The sequence below is a fragment of the Hetaerina americana genome, unplaced genomic scaffold, assembly GCF_022747635.1.
Source record: "Hetaerina americana unplaced genomic scaffold, ioHetAmer1.1.p SCAF_8, whole genome shotgun sequence".
Taxonomy (NCBI): Eukaryota; Metazoa; Arthropoda; class Insecta; order Odonata; family Calopterygidae; genus Hetaerina; species Hetaerina americana.
The window spans coordinates 45,001,137-45,023,131 of NW_027287427.1; the positions used below are offsets into that span (position 1 = coordinate 45,001,137).

Sequence of the window (21,995 nt, forward strand, 5' to 3'; positions counted from 1 at the left end):
ATATGTAGAAGAAAAAAATGAGGCATGGGAAGAACTATAGATAGAAATGAAAATCGACGGGGAATTCATGAAATTGGTTTAGTTTGCGGATTATCAAGCTTTAGTTTGTCAGTCAGCTAAGGGGTTGCAAGCATTGCTGAGAGGAAATTGCCAAAAATTCCCTGCAATATATATGGGATGAGAATAAATGTAAATAAAACAAAGATCATGCAATTTTCCAGATGGAAAAAGGTCAGACTAACCATTCAAGTAGGAGGGCAAAAACTGGAGCAGATAGAACAGTTTACCTATCTCTGAAGTGTTTTGGAACAAAATGGTCAAAGTAATAGGGATATATGGAAAAGAATTGCATCTGACAAAGAATCTTTCTCAAGGAGGAGGGAGTTGATGACAGAGACATTGATAAACGATGTTAAGAAAAGGCTCATTAAAACTTTGATATGGATTATAGCTATAAACAGACTGGAAACTTGTTCATTGAAATAGGTTGTAGATTGGAGGTTTTTGAAATGTGGGTGTGGTGTAGGATGGATAGGATTAAGTGGACAGAAAGGAAATCAAATTAGGAAATGATACGCATGGTAGTGTCGCAAGTATGCGACATGGTATTCCTTCCCTGGTTCCTCCGAATACCCAGAGTGACCAAAGACACAATTTTTCAAGTATGCGACCAAGTATTCCTCCCCTGGCTCCTAAGTTGGGTATAAAAGTCCTGGTCGCGGGGCGAGAAGCAGTCAGTTGGTTATCTGGCGATGACCGGTAGGACACGAGGCTTTGGCTGAGTCTTATTGCTCACTCAACTCCGACGAGGGCTCTGCCTAGTTTAGGAGTTTCGTGACCGCGTCCACCCTACCTTATCCCTTCTTTTCCGACGGACGAAGGCTCTGCCTAGGTTACGAGTTTCGTGACCGCGTCCACCCTGCCATACTCCCTTCCTTTCCGGCGGACGAGGGCTCTGCCTAGGTTACGAGTTTTGTGACCGTGTTCACCCTGCCTTATCCCTTCTTTTCCGACGGACGAGGGCTCACCCTAGGTTACCAGTTTCGTGACCGTGTCCACCCTGCCTTATCCCTTCTTTTCCGACGGACGAGGGCCTCGCCAGTGTCTGTGACAGCCTTCGCCGCTCCCGCACTCCTCGATGCGCCTTACCTTTGGACGAGGGCTCTGCCTGGGTTACGAGTCTCGTTTCTTTACCCTGTCCCACGTAATGTTCTACCATTTTAATGTTGTCCGCAATCGCGTTGGTTTACCGAGGGTTTAGCCATCCATAAATTGCTTATACCTATGTAAATGGTGTAATAAGACTGATGTTGTATAATATACGATTGTTTTGGTAAGACTAGGCGTATTTATTCTGACTTTCCCCGATACCCTTTGTGTCGCACAAGAAACGCCCCTTGCGACATATTGGTGTCAGGTGTGGGGTGCACGGTTGGACTAGTGATGCTCTCAGTGTATGCGATAGTGTCTTATAGCTTATCATGTTTGCCTGTCCCTTTTAAAATCAGAAGTTCCGTATTTTCTGAGAGAGTTAGAATATGCTTATCTGCAATGAGCTAACGAATTATTATTTAAAGACAATTACTACAACCTCAGCGTAATTCCTTGCGCGCAATTATACTAAGTATCACTTCATCATAGACCATCAATTAGCCCTACCAGCGCCCACCATGGGTATCGGATAAACGTGAAGTATGAAAAATAAATTAATTACCGTCAAGTTTTATTGCAATTAGTATTGGGTTAAATTTTGCGATGGATGGGCTTAGCCCTCATAGTCTTGGGTATTATAATCCTTTTCTCAATTATCAAGAAACCGGCCCTGAATTAAAATTTGGTAGTACACTCGACTTCACACCCTCGGTTAATGTGTTAGAACAGACGGGAAGTAGCGCGAGTCCCCAAAATGGTTGTGGGGAAGCCGGGCAAACCGCCGCTATTGGCAGCCAGATTCATTTAATTCCAACTTTTAGCGGAGAAGATGAAATAGAGGTTGACAAATTTTTGGAAAGCTTACGTATTGTGTCATCCTAGAGGTTGGGATGAAGCACAAACCTTAGTAGTCGCTCAACTTCGGCTCGGATGAACCGCCGCGGATTTTGTCTCTGCAAATCATCACGTATTAGGTTCATGCGCGGACTTTTCCACGAATCTCAAAAGGAGATTTTTCCTAAAGGCCTCTCCAAGCATGCTAGAAAAAATGTTTAACACTTGCGTCCAAAAACCGCTGGAGAGCGACGCAGGATTTTCAACCAGATTGCGCAATGTCGCCCGTAGGCTAAGCGAGTCATGGGGCGAGATTGATTCCGAAACAGCGAAGAAAATGATTGAAGGTAGACTTCTCGCACAATTTTTAATTAGGTTGAGGGAAGAGATTAGCAGGTTCGTGTTGGTTCGTAATCCAAAAAACATGATTGAGGCAGAAGGGTTCGCAAGCGTTGAAGAAGCTAGTGCCAGAAATTACGCCGTCAACAGAGAAGTAAATTCACCACAGTAGTCTCACGCGTGCTTGTGTCAATCGCCCCCTATGTAGCCGCCATCTCCAAATATAACGCCTTGGTTAGGGATGAACGCGAATCCGCCAAATGTTGCTGATTGGCAGTTTCCCATGGAACAAATTATAACCGCACAGGCTGTCGGGAGGGGTCCCCAAGTAAGGTTGGGGAACTAATTTGGTATTTTTATGTATCCTCAGTGCTGCTTCTGTTGGTGCACATGTGTGTATATGTGTATGTATGTCTTTATGTGTATATATATTACACGCATAGATAAACATATAACCATAAATATGGTAATCAACCCAAAGGTTGGTTTGGCAGGTGATATTACAGCTCACCCAGTACTAAGCCCGATAGCGAGTGAAATCCACGCATTAGGGTAGCTTTTATGTTACCATGTGGATAGAACTATTTAAAGTTTCTTATCAACGGACAAATCATAAGCACATTTTCTTCACTTGCTGGTCATGGAAATGTGTACTCCAGAACCCCAGGCAGTAAATTTTGATTCCGCCACTGGTTCAGACCACATATCAACGCGTACTACATGTATGACATTATCTCAGCGAATTCACTTCTTCCATTCGATCAGCTAGAATGGTTGGCTGTCGCAACACTGTTTTTCCGCGACCACCTTTTTCTCCAGGAACTTAGCGTTTGGCGTTATCTGTTGCTTAGGCGTGCAACACTATCCATAAATTTACCTGGCGAGAGAACCACGATTTTTCACGAGGTGTGATTTCGAGGAAATTTAGAGTGTTTACTAGGTCAAAGAAATTGGTTCCTAAGAGGCTCATTCTTGGGCCCGATGCACAGGTATTATATACTGGTAGTAATGCTTCAAAGGTGGTGTCATTTGAAGGACGCTGCTAATTGGTCCATTGCAACACTTGCTCAGTCGCGCGGAAATATTCAGCGTAGGAAATACTCGGCGCAACGATTTCATCCCTTCTATCCACCTACGCGGCAAGAGTTACACGGAAAGATGTGTTGTGATCATTAAAGAAGATTGAGTAAAGAATATTCTGTTAGACTGAGCTGAGCACATGCATGACTGCGAATGAAATCGGAAAAACGATTAACCTCCAAAGCATATTTCAGACTGCGGTATTATTGACGGTAAGTGACTTATCGTAAATAGCAATTGTTTGTACAGCCTCTTGAACGCGATTGCTGCCGAAAGTATGAAGGAGAATAACACTCCATTTCCACCTCTGGAACTAAATATATTATTTGCTACCATCACGGTTTTTTGTGGGCTTTTATTCTCTACCATGCACAATAAAAGTTAAGAGTGTGTGTTACCGGTTCACACATTCATTTGGTTCAACCTATCCTCTTCGGGGAAGCAGCTGATTTTATTTTTCCAGAAATCATTATCATGATATTTTAAATGTATTTACCCTTTCGGAATGAATGTGCCACTTTTTCTTGAGGGAAACGCTGGGAATGTTGTATAGTGAACACATACAGTTTACAAAATACCGGTTGCAATCGAAGGAGAAATTTTAAGTGGAACTAACTAGTGTTAGTTTTCTTTGGTAAAACCATATTTCTTTCAATATCTCATTCGTTTTAATTCATTTAAATATTAATACCACTTTTATCTCGCAACTTTTTATATTATAGTCATTGTAATGACACCCAATGGACTTTACCTTAAGGTAGTGAAGGTACCCCATGGAGGACTGAGGACCCCTAGAGCTGTGTTTTCGGTGGAATAATAATATAAGCCTAGTAGGTTCTACATAGTCGAATCGTAGGAGCCTGATGAAAGGTAGCCCGTGCAGCATCTGGTCCTCAGGGTGTCTGATCCTTGAGGGCGGCCATTGAGTGACTGTGTTACGTTTAAAACTCTATTTATGTAGGCAACAGGAAACAACCTCAATTTTTTCCCCTAAGGTGGGCACCATAATAAAATTTTTCCCCTGTTAGGGTGGGCACTAAAATGCCAATAATTACTCGTAACTAACAGGCTTGGCCAACTCGGCTTTGTGTCGTGGCAGACAGCAGGAGAGGCAATGGTTGTCATCCCACGAAATTCTTGCAAAGTGAAATCAAAAGTAGCAGCATGGAATACACAGAAGAGGGCCGCACTAGTTAAAACATGGCCTGCGGTGCTAGGAAAATGATGAGGGCCGGAAAATCAGCGAAAATCAAGCAAGAGATGGAGAGAACAAATATAGATTTTAAACCTGTGTGAGGTGAAATAGAAAGATAGTACGAATTACAGGTGGATTACAAGCAGTCATAGGGAGAAATAATTCAATAGGGTTTATAATCAAATGAGGACACAATGCGGGTGTTCCTGGAGGGAAGTATTTGATAGTGGTGAAGAATTGGACTGAAATAATAGACAAAGGAAGAGATGGAAGTGAGAAGCTCAGGGACTTCAGTATAGGAATAAGGAATAACCTAGGGAAGAAAGTAATGGAGTTCTGCAGGAGATATGATTTTATCATGGTGATCACTAGACAAATGAGGGTGTAGTAGAAATTGAATATGCATTTTGGACAGGATGAAGGGAAGAATGATGAGGGGTAGGAGGCATAATCCCTTGGCTGTCTTACTAAAGATCGGTCATCTGCAAGCATGAAAGATTTTATGAATACCCAGTGACTTTCATTCTCATTTCCAGTTCATCCCATGACTCTTTTACCATCTCCTACAGATATGAAAAACACGGGTGATGATAGACAACCCTGTCTTATCTCTCTCTCTAATACTGCCCATCCCATCTGTCCCTTTACCCCAAGTACAAGGGTAGTCTGAAAAGTTTTTGATTTAACAGATGAACAAGACCTCCTCCAATTTATTTTTATTTTTAGACATAGTCTCCTATTTAGTTAATTTAATTTTTCCAGTGATGCTCAAACTTTTTTAATCCTTCTAAATACTGCTTAATGTCTTTCTTTGCAAAATAGGCATTTACATATTCAATAACTTCCTTGTCCGATGAAAACCTATATTGTTGAAGAGTGCTGCCATCTTCCTGTTGAATTCAGAAACTTTTTAGACAATCCAAGAGTACAAAGGACATTATACAACAAAGTACATACAAAAATTTTTTTGCCCCATGGAATTCCCTACTCCCTGGTAGGGCTTTTACGTTGTGATGGATATCTATAGAAGAATTATGATGCTAATTCTGGAGTTACATTGTTGTGGCAAGGGGCAGCTTCTTCTTCCCATGCTTGATTGAGAGATTCATATGTTGGCTTCTTATTTTCAGATAGAAAAGTAGAAACTAAGAAAATGGCCAATCTTGATGAAGATAAAATCTTCAGGTCACCATTTGCCAAAATTGTTAATAGAGCCATGATTCCCAACACTCCTTTGACAACATTTATTTTCCATTCGATAAGGATGAACCATGAAGTTCACAGCGACAGACCTCTGTTGGTAAGTTATATTTATCTGAGTAGCTATCAATAATTCATCTAGACCCTGAGGAGGAACTGGAGTCTTTTCTCATTCTTATCCTAAGTACAGATATCTCTAGATTCACATGTATACTTGACTTCATTCATTCTCTTTTGAAAATAAAGGTGAAAAATCATGCCTTATACCACTCTCTCTAATGCACTTCTCAGCATATCAGGGCCCTAATAATCTTTAACTGCCTAAATTTAATTTTCAATATGCTAGCTACCTGAAGTTTTGGCCCTTGATGTAATCCCTCTGTATATATACTCCTTCTATTTGTTTCCTGTCTTTTTCTCCTATGAGCATACTCTCAGCAATACATCTGATGTTATAGACTTTCTTTTTCTTTCTCAAAATGAGTCTTGACTAGTGTTATCACATAGAAAACTACACTTACATATATGGTTGGTATCATTTCAATTACTGGAAGAGGAGTGGTCTTTTCCAATGCTTTTATCAAGAGAAAATGTATGAGTATGCTGAGTGAATGAGACACTTTTTGGTATGGCAGTGAGGGGTGACTTTGACCCCGAGCATTTGGCTTGCAAGCTGATGCTTGTGGCTTACTTGAGGAGTTTAGAGTGTAATCTGCCTCATCTTAGAGCTGCATAAGCAAAGGCAGAGTCCCCAGGGACTCTGGCTGAAGAGGTCTGAGCATAGACCTCCTCATTTTGCTTCAGCATTCAGCCCAGAAGGAGCTGGAAGAACTTGTTAAAAACCCAGGTGATATCTGAGGTTTGAACATTCAAAGTCTAATCAAAGTCAAAGGTTGAATATACTCATATAAGATTATTGTAGTAAAGCATTATCAGTGGAATAAGACCAGTAAGTTAAAATATATGGGGCATGGCAAAGTTTACTCCCACTGGACTATGTACAACTCATACATTGCGTCAAAGCACATAAAAAATTGACTAATGAAAATCCACCAACAAATAAACCACAAATAGCCAATTTTGACTGATGAACAACAGTAACAATTTTATACGCTGATCACATGAAGGGTTAGTGTGACAAAGGACTCATCAGGGGTAAGTATAGTAAAAAGGCAACCTCACCATGCTCAAGATAATTTGGTAGTGATCTTTATAGTTTAGTGCATATCATCAAGCCCAGGCTTTGTTAAAAGAAGACCAATCCCAAGTATCTTTATTCTTGTGCTTTTATTGGAATATCAGAGCCTTTCGGTATATTAATGAGGTCTTCTTAATGTAACATATTAAGTCATAATTAAAGAAAATGACAATTCGTGACAGGGAGGAACAGTCAAAAAAGTTGTGCTCATCAAAAAGACTGACTCATGCTTTAGCAGCTAAAAAATATTATAATAATGTTTCCAAAATTTTTAATTATGGAAAATTAAATGTTCACAGATTGATGCAGTTCGGGACCAATCAATTTTGTACAGAGAGCTGGAGCCTTTGTCCAAACAATTTGCCAGTGCCCTCACCAGAATTGGCTTCAAGAAGGGTGATGTGTTGTTTTATTTAACATACAATGCATCACTGATGTACCTGTTGCATTTTGGGGTCTGGCTGTGTGGGGGAGCCACGAGAGGTTACTTCCAACGTGAATCAAAAGGTAACATTGAGCACTGCTCCATATCTTTAGAGGTACTTATCTACATATAAATGCAAAAAATAACAACCATAACTTTGGATATGTTGGCATAGTTTCACTAGAAATTACTCAAATAAATAAATTTAATAGTTAATATATTGGGTCGCAATAGTCCATTGGATAGAGCGTTGGACTGCTGACTGGAGGGTCCCGGGTTCAATACCCGGGCAAGGCACTCTGGGCACCTGCAGCTCCAAGCTAAAGTGATTTTTCGGGTACTAGATCTTCCTGGGAAACCATAACCGTCACAAGGAAAGGAACTGGTCCCCCTACCCTGATGTGTGAATTTTCACATGCCGTATAGGGCTTAGTACTGGGTAATCTCTACCATCACCTACTTAACCGACTTTCAGGTTGATTACTGTGTTTTTAGTTAATACCTCATGTAAAGTGATTAGCAGATTGAAGATGAAAAGTTCTCTCATTTAGATAATTAAAGAGTTTTCCTTTTAACTGTCTGTCGCTGGAATTTTATGATCAATTAAAAGTCATTTGATACACCCCTCAGTGGGGGCCTTGGTATGTGACACATTGCAGTCAGTCGGCCTTATCTGCGGATCGACATATGCCACACACCCCGCTCCGCTCTCTCGGTTTTGAATTTTTTTCTGCAGCGCCATCATTTTTTTAATATCTATGGTTGTCCTTGGCCTCTTAGATAATGTTTTCCTAATCTCTCTGTTTTGACCACATGAAAAGGTACTCTCAAAGGAAGTTCTTTGCATCTACGCTCTGTCCTCAGGTTCTGTTCATCTTTATTGCTTGATATGATTTCCCTATCTATTATCTCTGGAACCATTTGTGTATCATTCTTTCTGCTTTGTGATAACAGTTGTGAGGGCAAAAGGCATCACCACTGTCTATCGTCTTAGTTGTTAGATTTCTTTTTCAGAAAGAGATGTAAAAAAAGCCTTGTTTATAACTCCAGAAATGGATTCCAAGAGGGATAAGCTTTCTTTGAGTGAATATAATATAGAGAATTAAGGAGGACCCCTGGATGGAGAAAGGGAAGTGAGTATTGGATGTGATGGTGCAAGTTCAACTGAGGAGTTTTGGTGGAGAGGCACTTTGATGAAAAGACACAGCTGTCCAGGAAGAAGTCCAGTCCTTAAAGAAGATGTCAGTTATGCTCCACATGAGGTAAAAAGAGGGATACAGTGTACTAGTGCCCTGACAGCATGGCAGGCCTATATTTAGAGGATCATTTCAAATTTTATCACACAAAACTGAACTTAGAGAATGGAGGTTCAAAACTTAAAGGCAAATAGAGAAGTGAAAACATAACGTAAGTAAAATATTTACTAAATAGAATAAGCAATTTAACATAAGGTAATTTTTTGTTCAACTTTAGAATAAATTTTAAAAAGATTAAAATTATTTTCAACAATGCTGCAACAGGGAGAAATTTTAGAAAAACTAAATACTGCATGTGAGGCCCAAACATTTAACTAGCTATACTGACTTGAAGGGTTATGTATTTACCATAGATTATAATCGTAGAATCACATTGAGCTATGATGTGACAAATGTTTGCAAAATGAAATGAAATTTAATAGTCTGGCCTAAATTCAAATATCCAGTTAAAGTTATGCAAATAAAATAATACAGCTAGATGGATCTATAATTTCATACATTTAAAAGTTTTATTTAGATAAACATATAGGAATAAAAAATAAGTTTTAGAGAATATGCAGAACCATAAATTATACATGAGCATTCATAAATTTCTTGAAAAATCAACATTATATCCTCAAAAAACTTTTTACTTCTTACTTTGCTAAAGATTGGCATTCATAAATTTATCCTGATAATAGCGTATTACAAAGTGAATGAGTAAGTAATTTAAATGTGTACAAAGACATTCCATTTATTTTGGTTTTATTTTATTATTTTAGCCTGATTCCAAGCACAGTGGAATGAAAAGAACTTAATTTTTCTTTATTGATTCATTGCTAACTAAATACTCCAGAATACATATACCCATCTAATACTCAGCATTGCATTCATGTCCAATGTGCTGACAGCAAGAAGACTAAAAATTGACAACAAATTATGAGCCCTTTGTTGCATGAAGCCCCAAGTTAAAATAAAAAGAAAGTATTACTTTTCTTTGCATATCTATCGCCAATGAATCACTCCAACTGCACTTGATAGTTGCAACTGGTCACTTGAAGAACCAGTCAATACCCACTAATATGTCATGCCCTTCATTAGGTTTTTATAGCTGCTGATGAGAATTTCACCAATTTCCAGAGGAAGTAGAGCGAATCATCAGAGAGGCGGGAGCTCGCTTTGTCTTGTGTGAGCGGGAGACATATGACACCATCAAGTGGGCATCAGAACAAATGGAGTGGCCAGTCAAGCTGCTTTGCATTGACGGGGAAGTAAAGGGAGCCATACCAGTAGAGGACATGGTATACAAAGATGATGGGTCAGTTAAGTCTCTCCATTCCTCTCATCTTCCTTCATACCACAAAAGAAAAACAAATCACTAATAAATAAACTACTGGAAATGCTATTCCAGAAGGAATTAATGAGAATGAGAAATGGCACATTATTTACAGATGGAAAAACTGTCAAAAATAAAATTAAAACTGTAGCCAAAAAATTAAAGATTCAACAATAATACAAATTCACAAAAGATTCAAGAAATATGAATTGTAAATATAGAAGAACTTTATACTAAAAATATCAGATAGGTTTACTTAAACGTGGAAAGGAAAGGGATATTGATTTTAGATAGCTATGGTCCTGGCTTACTTAATGTTTAGATAAAAAGAACCTATCATAAATGACTTTGAATTAAGCGCTGGGAACATTAAGATTTTATCCTTACAGAACCACTCAAGGGTTGAGAAAAAAAGCGACTGAGAAGTTGTTCAAGGCTCATTTATAGCAGGCCAGCATTGGTAAAGTAAAACCAAGTTGTCATGCACTTGATTTTTTGGCTCAGCATACAGTACTTTGAATCTAGATGTAAGCCATAGCTGCAGGATTTGCCCATCTCTTAATTTTAGCTGTAGTTGTGATCATAATCCTGTGCTTGCTGTCTGTCATTTGGTCATCTCCCATCAAAACAGCATATGGGTCATTGCCATATGCTGTTTCTATCCAGCATTGCAGCAGTCAATGAAATGGGGTATGATGGATACAAAAAACGAAATGCTAGACAAGATGTATGAAAACATACCTTTAACTTTAACAGTTAATTCAACTGAGTATAAAGGAATATTGATATTTTTAACTGAGTTAAATTATCGGTTTAATCACAGTAAAATTAACTTCAGCTAATTTATATCAGGATTACCTTATAAGTTGACTGTCAAGTCAATTTAAACAACATTATCAAACAATTTTTCTGGTTCTCAAAGAAAATATGAATCCTTAGAATAGAAGGTGTTAGCAGTCATACTTCTCAATTAGGTTGATATACCTAATTATATTCTTCTAATTCTCTCTCCTTATGTCTTGTAATGATACCAATGTTAATTATTCTCTCTCATATATCCTCTCTCACAAATCACTGTCTTTGCTCCATGTAGCATACAAAGAAATTTACATAAACCCTAAGGAAGATGTGATATACATTACAAGCACCAATGGTAGCACAGGGTTACCAAAAGGAAGTCTGATCACTCACTTTAACTGTGTCTCTCTATTAGCTGGAATAGGTGCACCATTGAAGTTGACAAGGTATGTTCTATTTTTTTATTATTGACATTTTACTGTTTGAGGTAAGTTATAAATGGATGTGCATGCAATTTATCAGAACCATTTGTTTAGAGATAGAAAGGTGAAATGCTTCAATGATGATATGGAAAAATTTAGTGTGGCGGCTCAACACTTGAATCATCGTTGAGCGCCATCGCTCGCGCCTTCACCGGCAAGTGTTTTGGCTTCCGGCGTTCGCCACCAGGGTCCGCCGCCAGGGCGCAACCACGCTGCCAGAGCCACGCCGCCAGACCCACTCTCACTCTCAGTCCCACTCTCTCTCTCTGACTGGCTCTGGACCGTCACGCGCGCCGCCATCGTGGTCAACCCAAGGACGCTGCTTCCTGGTGAAGGATTCTCTCCTGGCTTCGCCACCGCACGGCCGAATATGTACTGAATAATTACTGTTCAATCGCCTCATCAAGGTTTTAATTTTCTGAGCACAATAAACTTTGTTAATTGTTAGGAGGTGTCATTATTTCCACCACGATACCTCCTTCAATAGTGGTGACCCCGACGTGATTCATTTCTCCCCACGTGCTTAGCCGTGCACTGACCACGCCGTTTTGGTCTATCCCGAATATCTGTACATCTGCTTCGCTATGTGATTATCGGCTCCAGTGTTTCCAATAGTGAATTCGTTTTGTTTATCTGTTTTTCCCCACGTTAATTGTTTGTCTAAACGCCAGAGATGTCGACGGACCGAGCCATGCTTCGCGTGCCTCCATTTTGGCCGGAAGAGCCGGCATTATGGTTTGCACAACTGGAAGGGCAATTTTTCCTCGCAGGTATCAGCGAGGACGCAAAAAAATTCTATACGGTGGTGAGCCATTTAGAGCCTCGATTCGCGCAAGAGGTTAAGGACGTTATTTCCAACCCCCCCGGTGACAACAAGTATATTAAGATCAAGGAGGAGCTTATTCGCCGATTGTCTGCGTCTCAGGAGGAGAAAATCAGGCGACTCCTTGAGCGAGAGGAGATGGGCGACAGGAAGCCATCCCAGTTTCTCCGCCATCTTAAGGACTTGGCAGGCTCGTCGATGCCTGACGAGTTCATGCGGTCACTGTGGCTGACCCGGCTACCCACGCCTCTCCACGCCATCTTAGCGGCTCAATATGGCGTCGACCTAGACGCCGTGGCTTCCCTCGCCGACAGAATTAGTGAGGTGATACCCCGGGAACGAGTGCCCGCCCCTACCCACGCTCAGGTAAGCGAGGTGAGTTCCGACCCGCCATCTTGTACCGGTGGATGCTCGGGCATGTTGGCCTCCCTCCTGAGCCGAATGGACGACCTCACCCGGCAAGTTGCTGCTCTTCCGGTGGCGCGGCACCCTCGAGAGGAACGCTCCCGTTTCCGAGGCCATTCCCGTTCCCGCAGCCAATCTCGCGGCTCTGAAGACGGACCATCAGGACGCCGTACGACGCCACAACTCTGCTGGTATCACCGGAAGTTTGGTGCCGACGCGCGGCACTGCACCCAGCCGTGCTCATTCCAGGTGCCGGAAAACACCGCGGGCGCTCGGTAGACGCGGCCGCCGACCTTAGCCCTACAGCAAGCCGCCTTTTCGTTACGGACACGACCACAAAGGTACAGTTTCTTGTTGACACTGGTGCTGACCTTTCTGTGTTTCCCCTATCGCTCGTCAAAAGTCCTAGACAGCGGACCGACTACCAACTTTTTGCTGCCAACAATTCCGTAATAAATACGTACGGTTGGGAAGTATTAAACCTAAATTTCGGTCTGCGCCGCGACTTCACGTGGAGGTTTGTTGTGGCAGACGTTGCACAGCCTATTATCGGAGTGGACTTTTTAACACATTTCAGTCTTTTGGTGGACGTTAAGAATTCTCGTCTTACAGACAGTTCGACGACAATTTCCGTCGCCGGAAACATTGTACGCCTCCCGGCAACGCAGATAAAGGCGGTAGTCGGAGAAACCCGTTTTCACGTTCTTCTCTCGCGCTTTCCCGAAATTACGCGTCCAGCAGGGACACCCGGTCATGCGTCCCACTCCACAGTGCATTTCATTCGCACGACCGCAGGTCAGCCGGTGTCATGTAAACCACGTAGGCTTGCTCCCGACAAACTTGCCGCAGCCAAACGGGAATTTGAATTAATGGTGCGATTAGGGACAGCCCGCCGCTCGGATAGCTGTTGGTCCTCCGCCCTCCACCTTGTGCCCAAGAAGGGAGACGAGTGGCGCCCATGCGGGGATTATCGCGCGTTAAACGCTAGGACCATCCCCGATCGCTATCCTGTCCCCCATATCGAGGATTTCGCTGCATCCCTCAATGGTGCTCGTGTTTTCTCCACCATTGACCTCGTGAGGGCATATAACCAAATACCTGTGAACCCGGAAGACATACCGAAGACTGCAATCACGACCCCCTTTGGGTTGTTTGAATTTCCCTTTATGTCATATGGACTGCGAAACGCCGCACAGACTTTCCAACGTTTCCTCGACGAGGCACTCAGAGGCCTCTCCTTCTGCTACGTCTATTTAGACGATATTTTGGTCGCCTCCCAAAATGAGGACGAACATGAGCATCACCTGCGTGAGCTTTTTGGCAGATTAAAATCATACGGTGTGCTCATTAATCCTGCAAAGTGTGTTTTTGGTGTTCCCAATGTCAAGTTTTTAGGATATAGTGTAAGTGCCGAGGGTACAACGCCTTTAAGTGACAAAGTGAGTGCTATCGCAGACTTCCCACTCCCTGTGACGGTGAAACAGCTCCGCCAATTCTTGGGGATGCTGAATTTTTATAGAAGATTCCTTCCCCATGCCGCCGACTTACAGGCCCCCCTCAGTGAAGTGCTACGCGGTGGTGTACACGGCCGCGACAAAGTGGATTGGACGCCCGAACTGCGCCTTTCTTTCCAGCGGTGTAAAGACGCTCTTTCGAACTTTGTGCTTCTCGCCCATCCGGCCCCCTCCCTTCCCCTCGGCCTGTTTACCGACGCCTCAGACTTCACCCTGGGAGCTGTGCTCCAGCAGCGCACTGAAGCGGGTTGGCAACCGCTTGGTTTCTTCTCCAAAAAACTAAGCTCGGCCGAGAGAAACTACAGCCCTTACGACAGGGAGCTCCTGGCGATTTATCGGGCGGTCCGGTATTTTCGCCACATGGTGGAGGGTCGGAATTTTACAATTTTTACAGACCACAAGCCGATAGTGTACGCGTTCCAGCAAAAACCTGACAGATGTTCGCCCCGTCAATTCCGCTACCTCGACCTGATCGGCCAATACTCGACAGACATTCGTCACGTAGCCGGCGCGGATAATGTCGTGGCGGACGCTTTATCGCGCATCGATTCCTTGTCCTCCGCGGTAAATTTTGAGGAGTTAGGCCGTGCACAGGAGGCAGACGCTGAACTTGCTGCGCTCCTTAAGAACGAAGAGTCTTCCCTCAAGCTCAGAAGACTTCCTGTTCCCGGTTGTGCTGTGCACTTGTTTTGTGACACTTCCACCCCTTGTGCTCGCCCATACGTCACTCCCGCATTCCGGCGTCAGGCGTTTGATTCGCTTCATAACCTGGCGCATCCCGGAGCGAAAGCGACGATAAAACTCGTGACATCGCGTTTCGTGTGGCCCTCTATTAGGAAAGACTGCCGCGAATGGGCACGCGCGTGCATCCCGTGCCAACAGGCAAAAGTGACTCGTCATGTTGCCTCCCCTGTGCGCAGTTTCCCGTCTCCCGGACGGAGATTCGAGCACGTCCACATTGATTTGGTCGGACCTCTCCCAAGTTCACGTGGTTTTCGATATTGCCTTACGTGCGTGGACCGTTTCACCCGATGGCCCGAGGCAATACCGATTGGTGACATTTCGGCCGAGACAGTGGCATTCGCTTTCTTTAGCGGATGGATGTCGCGTTTCGGCTCACCCCAACGCATCACTACCGACCAAGGACGGCAGTTTGAAAGCAACCTCTTCCGCCAGCTCTCCCTCATGGCCGGCGCGGAGCATTTCAGGACGACAGCATACCATCCTGAGGCGAACGGGATGGTAGAACGGTTCCATCGACAGCTGAAGGCCGCCATCCGTTGCCACGGGACCACTCAGTGGGTGGACGTACTTCCTGCCATCCTCCTGGGATTCCGCGCCTCCTGGAAGGAAGACCTAGATGCCTCCACTGCAGAGCTAGTGTATGGGGAGCCTCTCCGCCTTCCCGGAGAATTCCTCTCACCAACCTCTCCATCGCAGCCAGCTGACACCGCCTTCATGTCCCAGTTGCGCGAGCATTTCCGGGAGTTGAGCCCTCGCCCCACTGCCCGCCACGGTTCCCGTCAGGTCTTCATCTTCAAAGACTTGCCGACGGCGTCCCACGTCTTCGTCCGGCACGGCCCCCCGCGGGGTTCTCTTCAGCTGCCGTATGACGGGCCGTTTAAAGTTTTAGAACGGAATGATAAGGCGTACAAAGTCCGCTTACCAAACCGTGATGTGTTCATTTCTCTCGACAGACTCAAACCTGCCTTTACGGTATCCAACCTACCAATTTATAACCACCAGGCAGCTCTACCGCTTCACCACACCGCGCCACAGCTGGAGGCAGCAGAATCGGACGAAAGATGGCCTGCCGCCTTTACATCGCGCCCAGCTACGCTGCCTGCACCACCAGCCCCTCAGCCCCCAGGTGCTGCACTGCGCACACAGCGCGGCGAACGGACAACCCGATCTGGGAGACGCGTGCGCTTTCCGTCGCATCTTGAAGAATTTCAACTATAATTTTCTCTTTTTCTTTCGTTGTCTTGACTTCATTACCTAACCTGTCATGCTTCCACCACCACTACACCCTCCTTCCTTGCCGCTCACCCGTTATCACCTCCTGTTTCCACAATTTTTCCAATGTCTACTAACCACCAGGGACTATAAAACAACCAAGGGGGTGGTGTGGCGGCTCAACACTTGAATCATCGTTGAGCGCCATCGCTCGCGCCTTCACCGGCAAGTGTTTTGGCTTCCGGCGTTCGCCACCAGGGTCCGCCGCCAGGGCGCAACCACGCTGCCAGAGCCACGCCGCCAGACCCACTCTCACTCTCAGTCCCACTCTCTCTCTCTGACTGGCTCTGGACCGTCACGCGCGCCGCCATCGTGGTCAACCCAAGGACGCTGCTTCCTGGTGAAGGATTCTCTCCTGGCTTCGCCACCGCACGGCCGAATATGTACTGAATAATTACTGTTCAATCGCCTCATCAAGGTTTTAATTTTCTGAGCACAATAAACTTTGTTAATTGTTAGGAGGTGTCATTATTTCCACCACGATACCTCCTTCATTTAGTTTATTTTAATTATTATTGACTACAATAAACTTCCTCATTGAAATAAACACTGATAATCTATCTGTGAAAGAGGGATATTAACAGGGCAGAAAAGCAACATTTTTTTAAATTTATCACTCTTCTTTTGTGTCCAAATAACTCTCCTTTTTAAATTGGTAGCAATATATTTGTATGTATCTGCCTGTAATATTTGTATATTACCAGTCGGCCTATCAGTATGGGATGACACTGGCCATGTATTTATATTTGCCTCTTTCTTACAGTAAGATGGAACAGAAAACATTTCTGTCAGTAATGGGAAATTTTACCATTGGTCCATTTCTTTCTTTTATTTGCTGTATTATTCAGAATTACACATATATATCCATATCAAAATTTGAAGAGAATGATTGCTTCAAATACATCAATAAATACAAGGTGAGAAAGAAGGCATTGTCTTTTTTGAACCCGTAGACTCCTTTTTCCTAGTTTACATGTTGAATCTTAGGGCAATTGCAGATATGAACTTACTGATTACAAATACATACTCTCTGTGATGTCCAGCTTTTAAAGATTTCCCTCATAGCTATGCAAATCCTATTTTGACAAGTTTTACTGTATTCATATTGCAGTCATGCATTAATTTAAACTAATTTGTGATTTTTATTCCAGCCAGATATTTTGTTCCTCTTTCCATATGTTGCCAATTGGTTTGCAAGGTCACATGAGCTAAAAAACCATGATTTATCTAGCATCAAGGAAATTATTGTTTCTGGATCGGTGTTTAATCATTCCACTCTTTCTTTGATGTCGAAGAATATTCCTCATTCAGATATATATGTGGTAAGTCCTGGGACAAATTTTAACTAATATCAATAAATGTGGCTTGTGGAGTAACTTTTGTTGTATGACCAGATTAGCATTTTCTATGTTTCCTTATATAAATGCATGCTGACCCCTTGAAAGTCATGACTATTTGGATGCCATTTTCCCTAATTTGTGAATGTTTCTCATAATTGGACCTATACTCATCTAGCAAATGAAACAATAAGTTGGTTATTGTGGTAGGTTTGAATTGAAGATTAGCTCTCCAGGGAAATGTTAATCATGCATACTACATAAAAAACTTAATGGAACAAATATTTTCACACTTACATTCTCCTGGAAACCTAAGAAATTATATATATTTCCCATAACACATAGTTTTCCTACCCTTCACAAGCAATGTAGAGCATGGATGTTATCTCTGCATTTGAAAATTTTACCAAAACCCCAATGCATTTAAATTTTCTAGAGATATTTTTCATGAATGAAACTAATGCTGTTCCATGATTATTTTCAGATATATGGCCTCACAGAAACTCTATTTGTATCATCCCGGAACTTTCCTTATCATCATATAATTGCTTCCCCTGAAAGCAGTGAGAACCATAAGTATCATGTGACAGAACTTGACAATGGTGAGAAGTTTTAACATTTTCATCACCCTTGATCAAGCATATGTTATAGATGCAGAGATAAAGCAAATTCATACAACTATGGGTGATACCTTGAAAACTACTTTAACAAAGTTATCCACTGCGACTGATGTGCATCAAAATGTAGAAATTTCACAGTATAAAAATCATTTGCCTTCATCAGGAGTGGAACCCAGATCCCTTGATTGTCAGACAGGTGACAGAAATCAAGGTATCTTCAAATTCCAGGAAAGGTGAATGATTTGTTCATGGCAAAACATCTGCCTTTTGGTGTACATGGATTGAAGAGTAAGTTTTGAGTGATTCTTGAAAGCCAGGACACATTCTCCACAACTCTCAAAACATATTTGAGTATTTCAAACAAACTTTATTGGTAATTTTTCAATCTTTCAGCCCCTCATAAATTCCTACCTCTTTCATGTGCATAAATATATATGGACTGTTCTCTGTCTCTTTGAGAGCTATTTCATTTTGTTTCCTTAAGTGGCTATGCAGAAGGTTTAGAAGGAATCTTAAATAAGTTTTATTTGAATTTGAAACTTAAATGAATTTCTCAATCATTATTCATGATGAAAGAGTTGTAATCATTTTTGACCACCAAAGAACATATTGTGAAAGTGATGACTAATGAACATTTCACTTACAAATTAATTGAGCTTTTGAATTGAAGAACATGGAATACATTCATTATGTATTTGTCTATTCCTTAGATTTGGGAAAGCATTAGATATAATGAATTGGGTTGAATTAATTAAAGTGTTTCAGAATATAGGAGTAGATTGGAGGATAGTGAGACTTATCCAAAACCTGTACATGTCTCAGACTGTTCAGGTGCAAGTGGAAGATGGAGTCTGGATGGGCAGTGTTAGACAGAGTATGACAGAAGTGTCCATCATCTCCTGTGGTGTTTGACATACATATGAAGTAAATGTTTAAAAAGACATTGGAAGAACTGGAGATAGGAATGAAAGTCTGAGGGCAACTCATAAAATCAGGTTTGCGGATGATCAAGCTTTAGTTTGTCAGTCAGCCAAGGGGTTGCAGGCGTTGCTGAGTGTATTGGAGATTCAATGCAATAGATATGGGATGATAATAAATGTTCATCTATGGCTATGCAGTTTTTCAGAAAGAGAAATGCCAATATAAGCGTTAAAACAGGAGGGCAAATAACTTAAGCAGGAGGAACAGTTAATGTATCTTGGAAGTGTTTCGGACCAAAATGTTTAAAGTAGTAGGGACTTATGAAGAAGAGTTGTGTTAGGCAAAGAAGCTTTCACCAGGAAAGAATTGATGACAGGATGTTGAGTTAGGATGTTCAGAAAAGGCTTGTTAAAACTTTGATATGGAGCATGGTTATGTACGGAGCATAGTTTTTTGTAGCATAAATATGGTCATTGAAGTCAGATGATAGTTGGGGGCTTTTGAAATGTGAGTGTGGAGAAGGATGGAAAAGGTGAAGTTGACTGAAAGGAAAACAAATGAGGAAGTGTTAGCTATGGTGTGGGAAGAGAGGGGGTTGTTGGGTGAAATCACAGGAGACAGAAGAAATAGAAGCAAAGCATATTGATTGGCTGTGGAATGTGGAAGACTGTGATAAAGAGGAAAATGTTAGGCAAACTAGGAAGGAGAAGGAATAGGATATGGATGTTAAATGGAATAAAGGGGGAAGGAAGTATATGGAGTGGAAGAGGGGCTTATTGTAGTGTGGGATGTTGGGTTGTGTTTTTTAGAAGAGATAAGAGAAGTATTTGGACATTTGTCCATCCAAAACCTACCTTGACTGTTAGATTACCTGTAACAATAATAATATTGCTTTCCTTGTTTCTGGATTCTGATTAACGTTGTTTAATGCTGGTATTTATTGATAAATAGGCTAAAATTTCACAATTGATTTCTCCTCAGGTTAACTATAAGTTGTCTCTTGAAAATAACTATGCACATGATGTGTATCTATGGATGTGCATTTTTATATGTTTAAGTATTTTATACATATATGAATATAAATTTATACATATGTGAATATGACGGTGATCTGAAAAGTTTTGGGACTCCTGATGAAAATGACAATTTATACTTTAAAAATTTTTATTTTTCAACATAATTGCCTTTAATATTAATACATTTCATCCAGTAGTGTTCAAATGTATTATCCCATCTCTGTAATGTTCTTCCAGGAGTGCTGCAAAGTACTTAGCTACTCGCAAAGTAGCTGCAATTGCTTCTTGATTGGATGAAAAGGTTGACCAGCAAGAAAACTTTTTAGTTTTCAGAGCAAGTGGAAGTCCAAGGGAGCCTAATCTGGGGAATAGGGTATATGTTTCAGCACTTCATGGTGCCAATCCCTCAATTTTTCCATTGCCAAGTCACTTTTGTGGACAACAGTGTTATCCTGAGGAAAACGGTTTTGTTCCTCTGCAAGCAGGATCTGCTTTTATGAATGTTTGCATCTATTTCATTAGAACGTTAGAATAGTACTTCCCAGTTATTGTTTTAACTTTTTCAAGATAGCCAATCAACAGTATTCCTTTCACACCCAAAAAATAATCCCATGACTTTCCCCACTAATGACACAGTCTTTGTCTTCTTTGGAGCTGAAAAACTGGCCATTATCCAATGCTTGGATTGTTGTTTCAATTCTGGTGTGCAATAGTGAATCCATGTTTCATCCACTGTCAAATATCAATGCAGAAAATCATTATTTTTTTTCATAAAGTGCACTATGTACTATTTGGAAAGTTGTCTGATTGTGTTTTTGATCCACAGTGAGCATGTGCAGCCACTATCTTGCTCAAAGGTTTGTCATGTGCAATTCCTCATGCAAAATGTAACCAATGTGTTCTTTTGATATCCCTACAGAGCAGTTTCACACCCCTTTGTGTGCCAATCCTCCAAAATCGTCTTCTGCACTTTTTTGATATTTTCTAGTGAGGTTGCATTTTTCGAATATCCTTAATTTGGATCATCTTAGAGGCTTTCATGACCATGTTTAACCACCCTCCCATTTTTACATGGTGGAAATTGAAGGGGAAGAGTCCCCATACACATTAAAATTCTTGAATTGATTACGGATGGATATAAACCTCCTTTTTTGAAGAATTTTATCACTGCACAATAATCAATTTTTTTCCATTTTTAACAACACGTGGACTGCAACTGTTTCAAATGACTGCCTACTTTGAACTACTGGAAGGAATGGATTGTAATTTTACAAGGCATCTTATCACAGTTGTGGAAATATGAGATGAAAAAATCATGCAAGTAGTGATGCCACCTATGAGGTAGGCTGAGAATATTTTAGACCACCATCTTATGAATGAATATTTAGTAATATGTGTGTGTGTGTGTAATAAAGAGTACTGAAACTGTACCTATGTATTAATATAGGCTTGTTTCTCATTTGGGATAAAAGGGCAATAGCCAAATAATAAGCATTTTTATTACATCCATCCATCCACAAGGTTGGATCATGACCATTTCTAATTTCTCTGCCTCTATCATTTCAGAGACTCATGTTTCTTGTGGATTCCTTACAACTTTAACAGAAGCAAAGGTAGGTATCAATCAATTTCTGAGTTATTTTTAATGGTGGTAATGATTAAATTATTTACCTAAATAATTCTGTCTAATCATCCATGTTAGGTTAGCACTTTGAAGGAAGACTTCAAGTGAAGAAGATTGTTTCTGGTGCAAGAACTCATTTATTACACTCAGTGCAATCTTGCTCATTGGCTTGTATACTTATTTACATATGATGGCAATTAAATAACTTATGATAAATTGAATTACAAAATCAAAGTCACTGTTTATGGCAATTTTCAAGTACATCAATTATATTTCTGGGGATCTAAATGTAAAGTGAGACAAAGGTGCTTAATGTATAATTCTTTGCATTTATTGGCAGATTTTGGATATCACTACTGGCAAACCTTTGGGAAAAATGAAGAAAGGGAAGCTCATGATTCGATCCCCGTATTTATTGAAAGGATACCTGCAAGGAGTTGGCAAGG

The 21,995-nt window shown here is 41.5% G+C and overlaps 1 protein-coding gene and 1 long non-coding RNA gene across 2 annotated transcripts; both read left to right on the plus strand.

The window, feature by feature from the left end:
- The first annotated feature begins 3,531 nt into the window (after positions 1–3,531).
- LOC139698007 (uncharacterized) lies at positions 3,532–8,423 on the plus strand. The gene is made up of 4 exons (XM_071596863.1): positions 3,532–3,617; positions 5,731–5,900; positions 7,298–7,505; positions 8,377–8,423. The coding sequence occupies exons 2-4, from the start codon at positions 5,754–5,756 to the stop codon at positions 8,421–8,423; spliced, it is 402 nt and encodes a 133-aa protein (XP_071452964.1). The 5' UTR covers positions 3,532–3,617; positions 5,731–5,753.
- A 9,471-nt stretch (positions 8,424–17,894) lies between these two features.
- Positions 17,895–21,995, plus strand: LOC139698172 (uncharacterized). Its single transcript, XR_011702857.1, has 3 exons — positions 17,895–17,970; positions 21,492–21,538; positions 21,890–21,995. It is a non-coding gene; the product is annotated as an uncharacterized lncRNA (long non-coding RNA).

What these genes read in the sequence shown, in the direction of transcription:
- LOC139698007 (XM_071596863.1), top strand. Translation starts at nt 5,754, where the DNA reads ATGGCCAATCTTGATGAAGATAAAATCTTCAGGTCACCATTTGCCAAA. An exon ending in ACAGCGACAGACCTCTGTTG is followed by an intron (nt 5,901 to 7,297) that starts GTAAGTTATATT and finishes AAATGTTCACAG; the next exon opens with ATTGATGCAGTTCGGGACCA. An exon ending in CTTCCAACGTGAATCAAAAG is followed by an intron (nt 7,506 to 8,376) that starts GTAACATTGAGC and finishes TTGTGATAACAG; the next exon opens with TTGTGAGGGCAAAAGGCATC.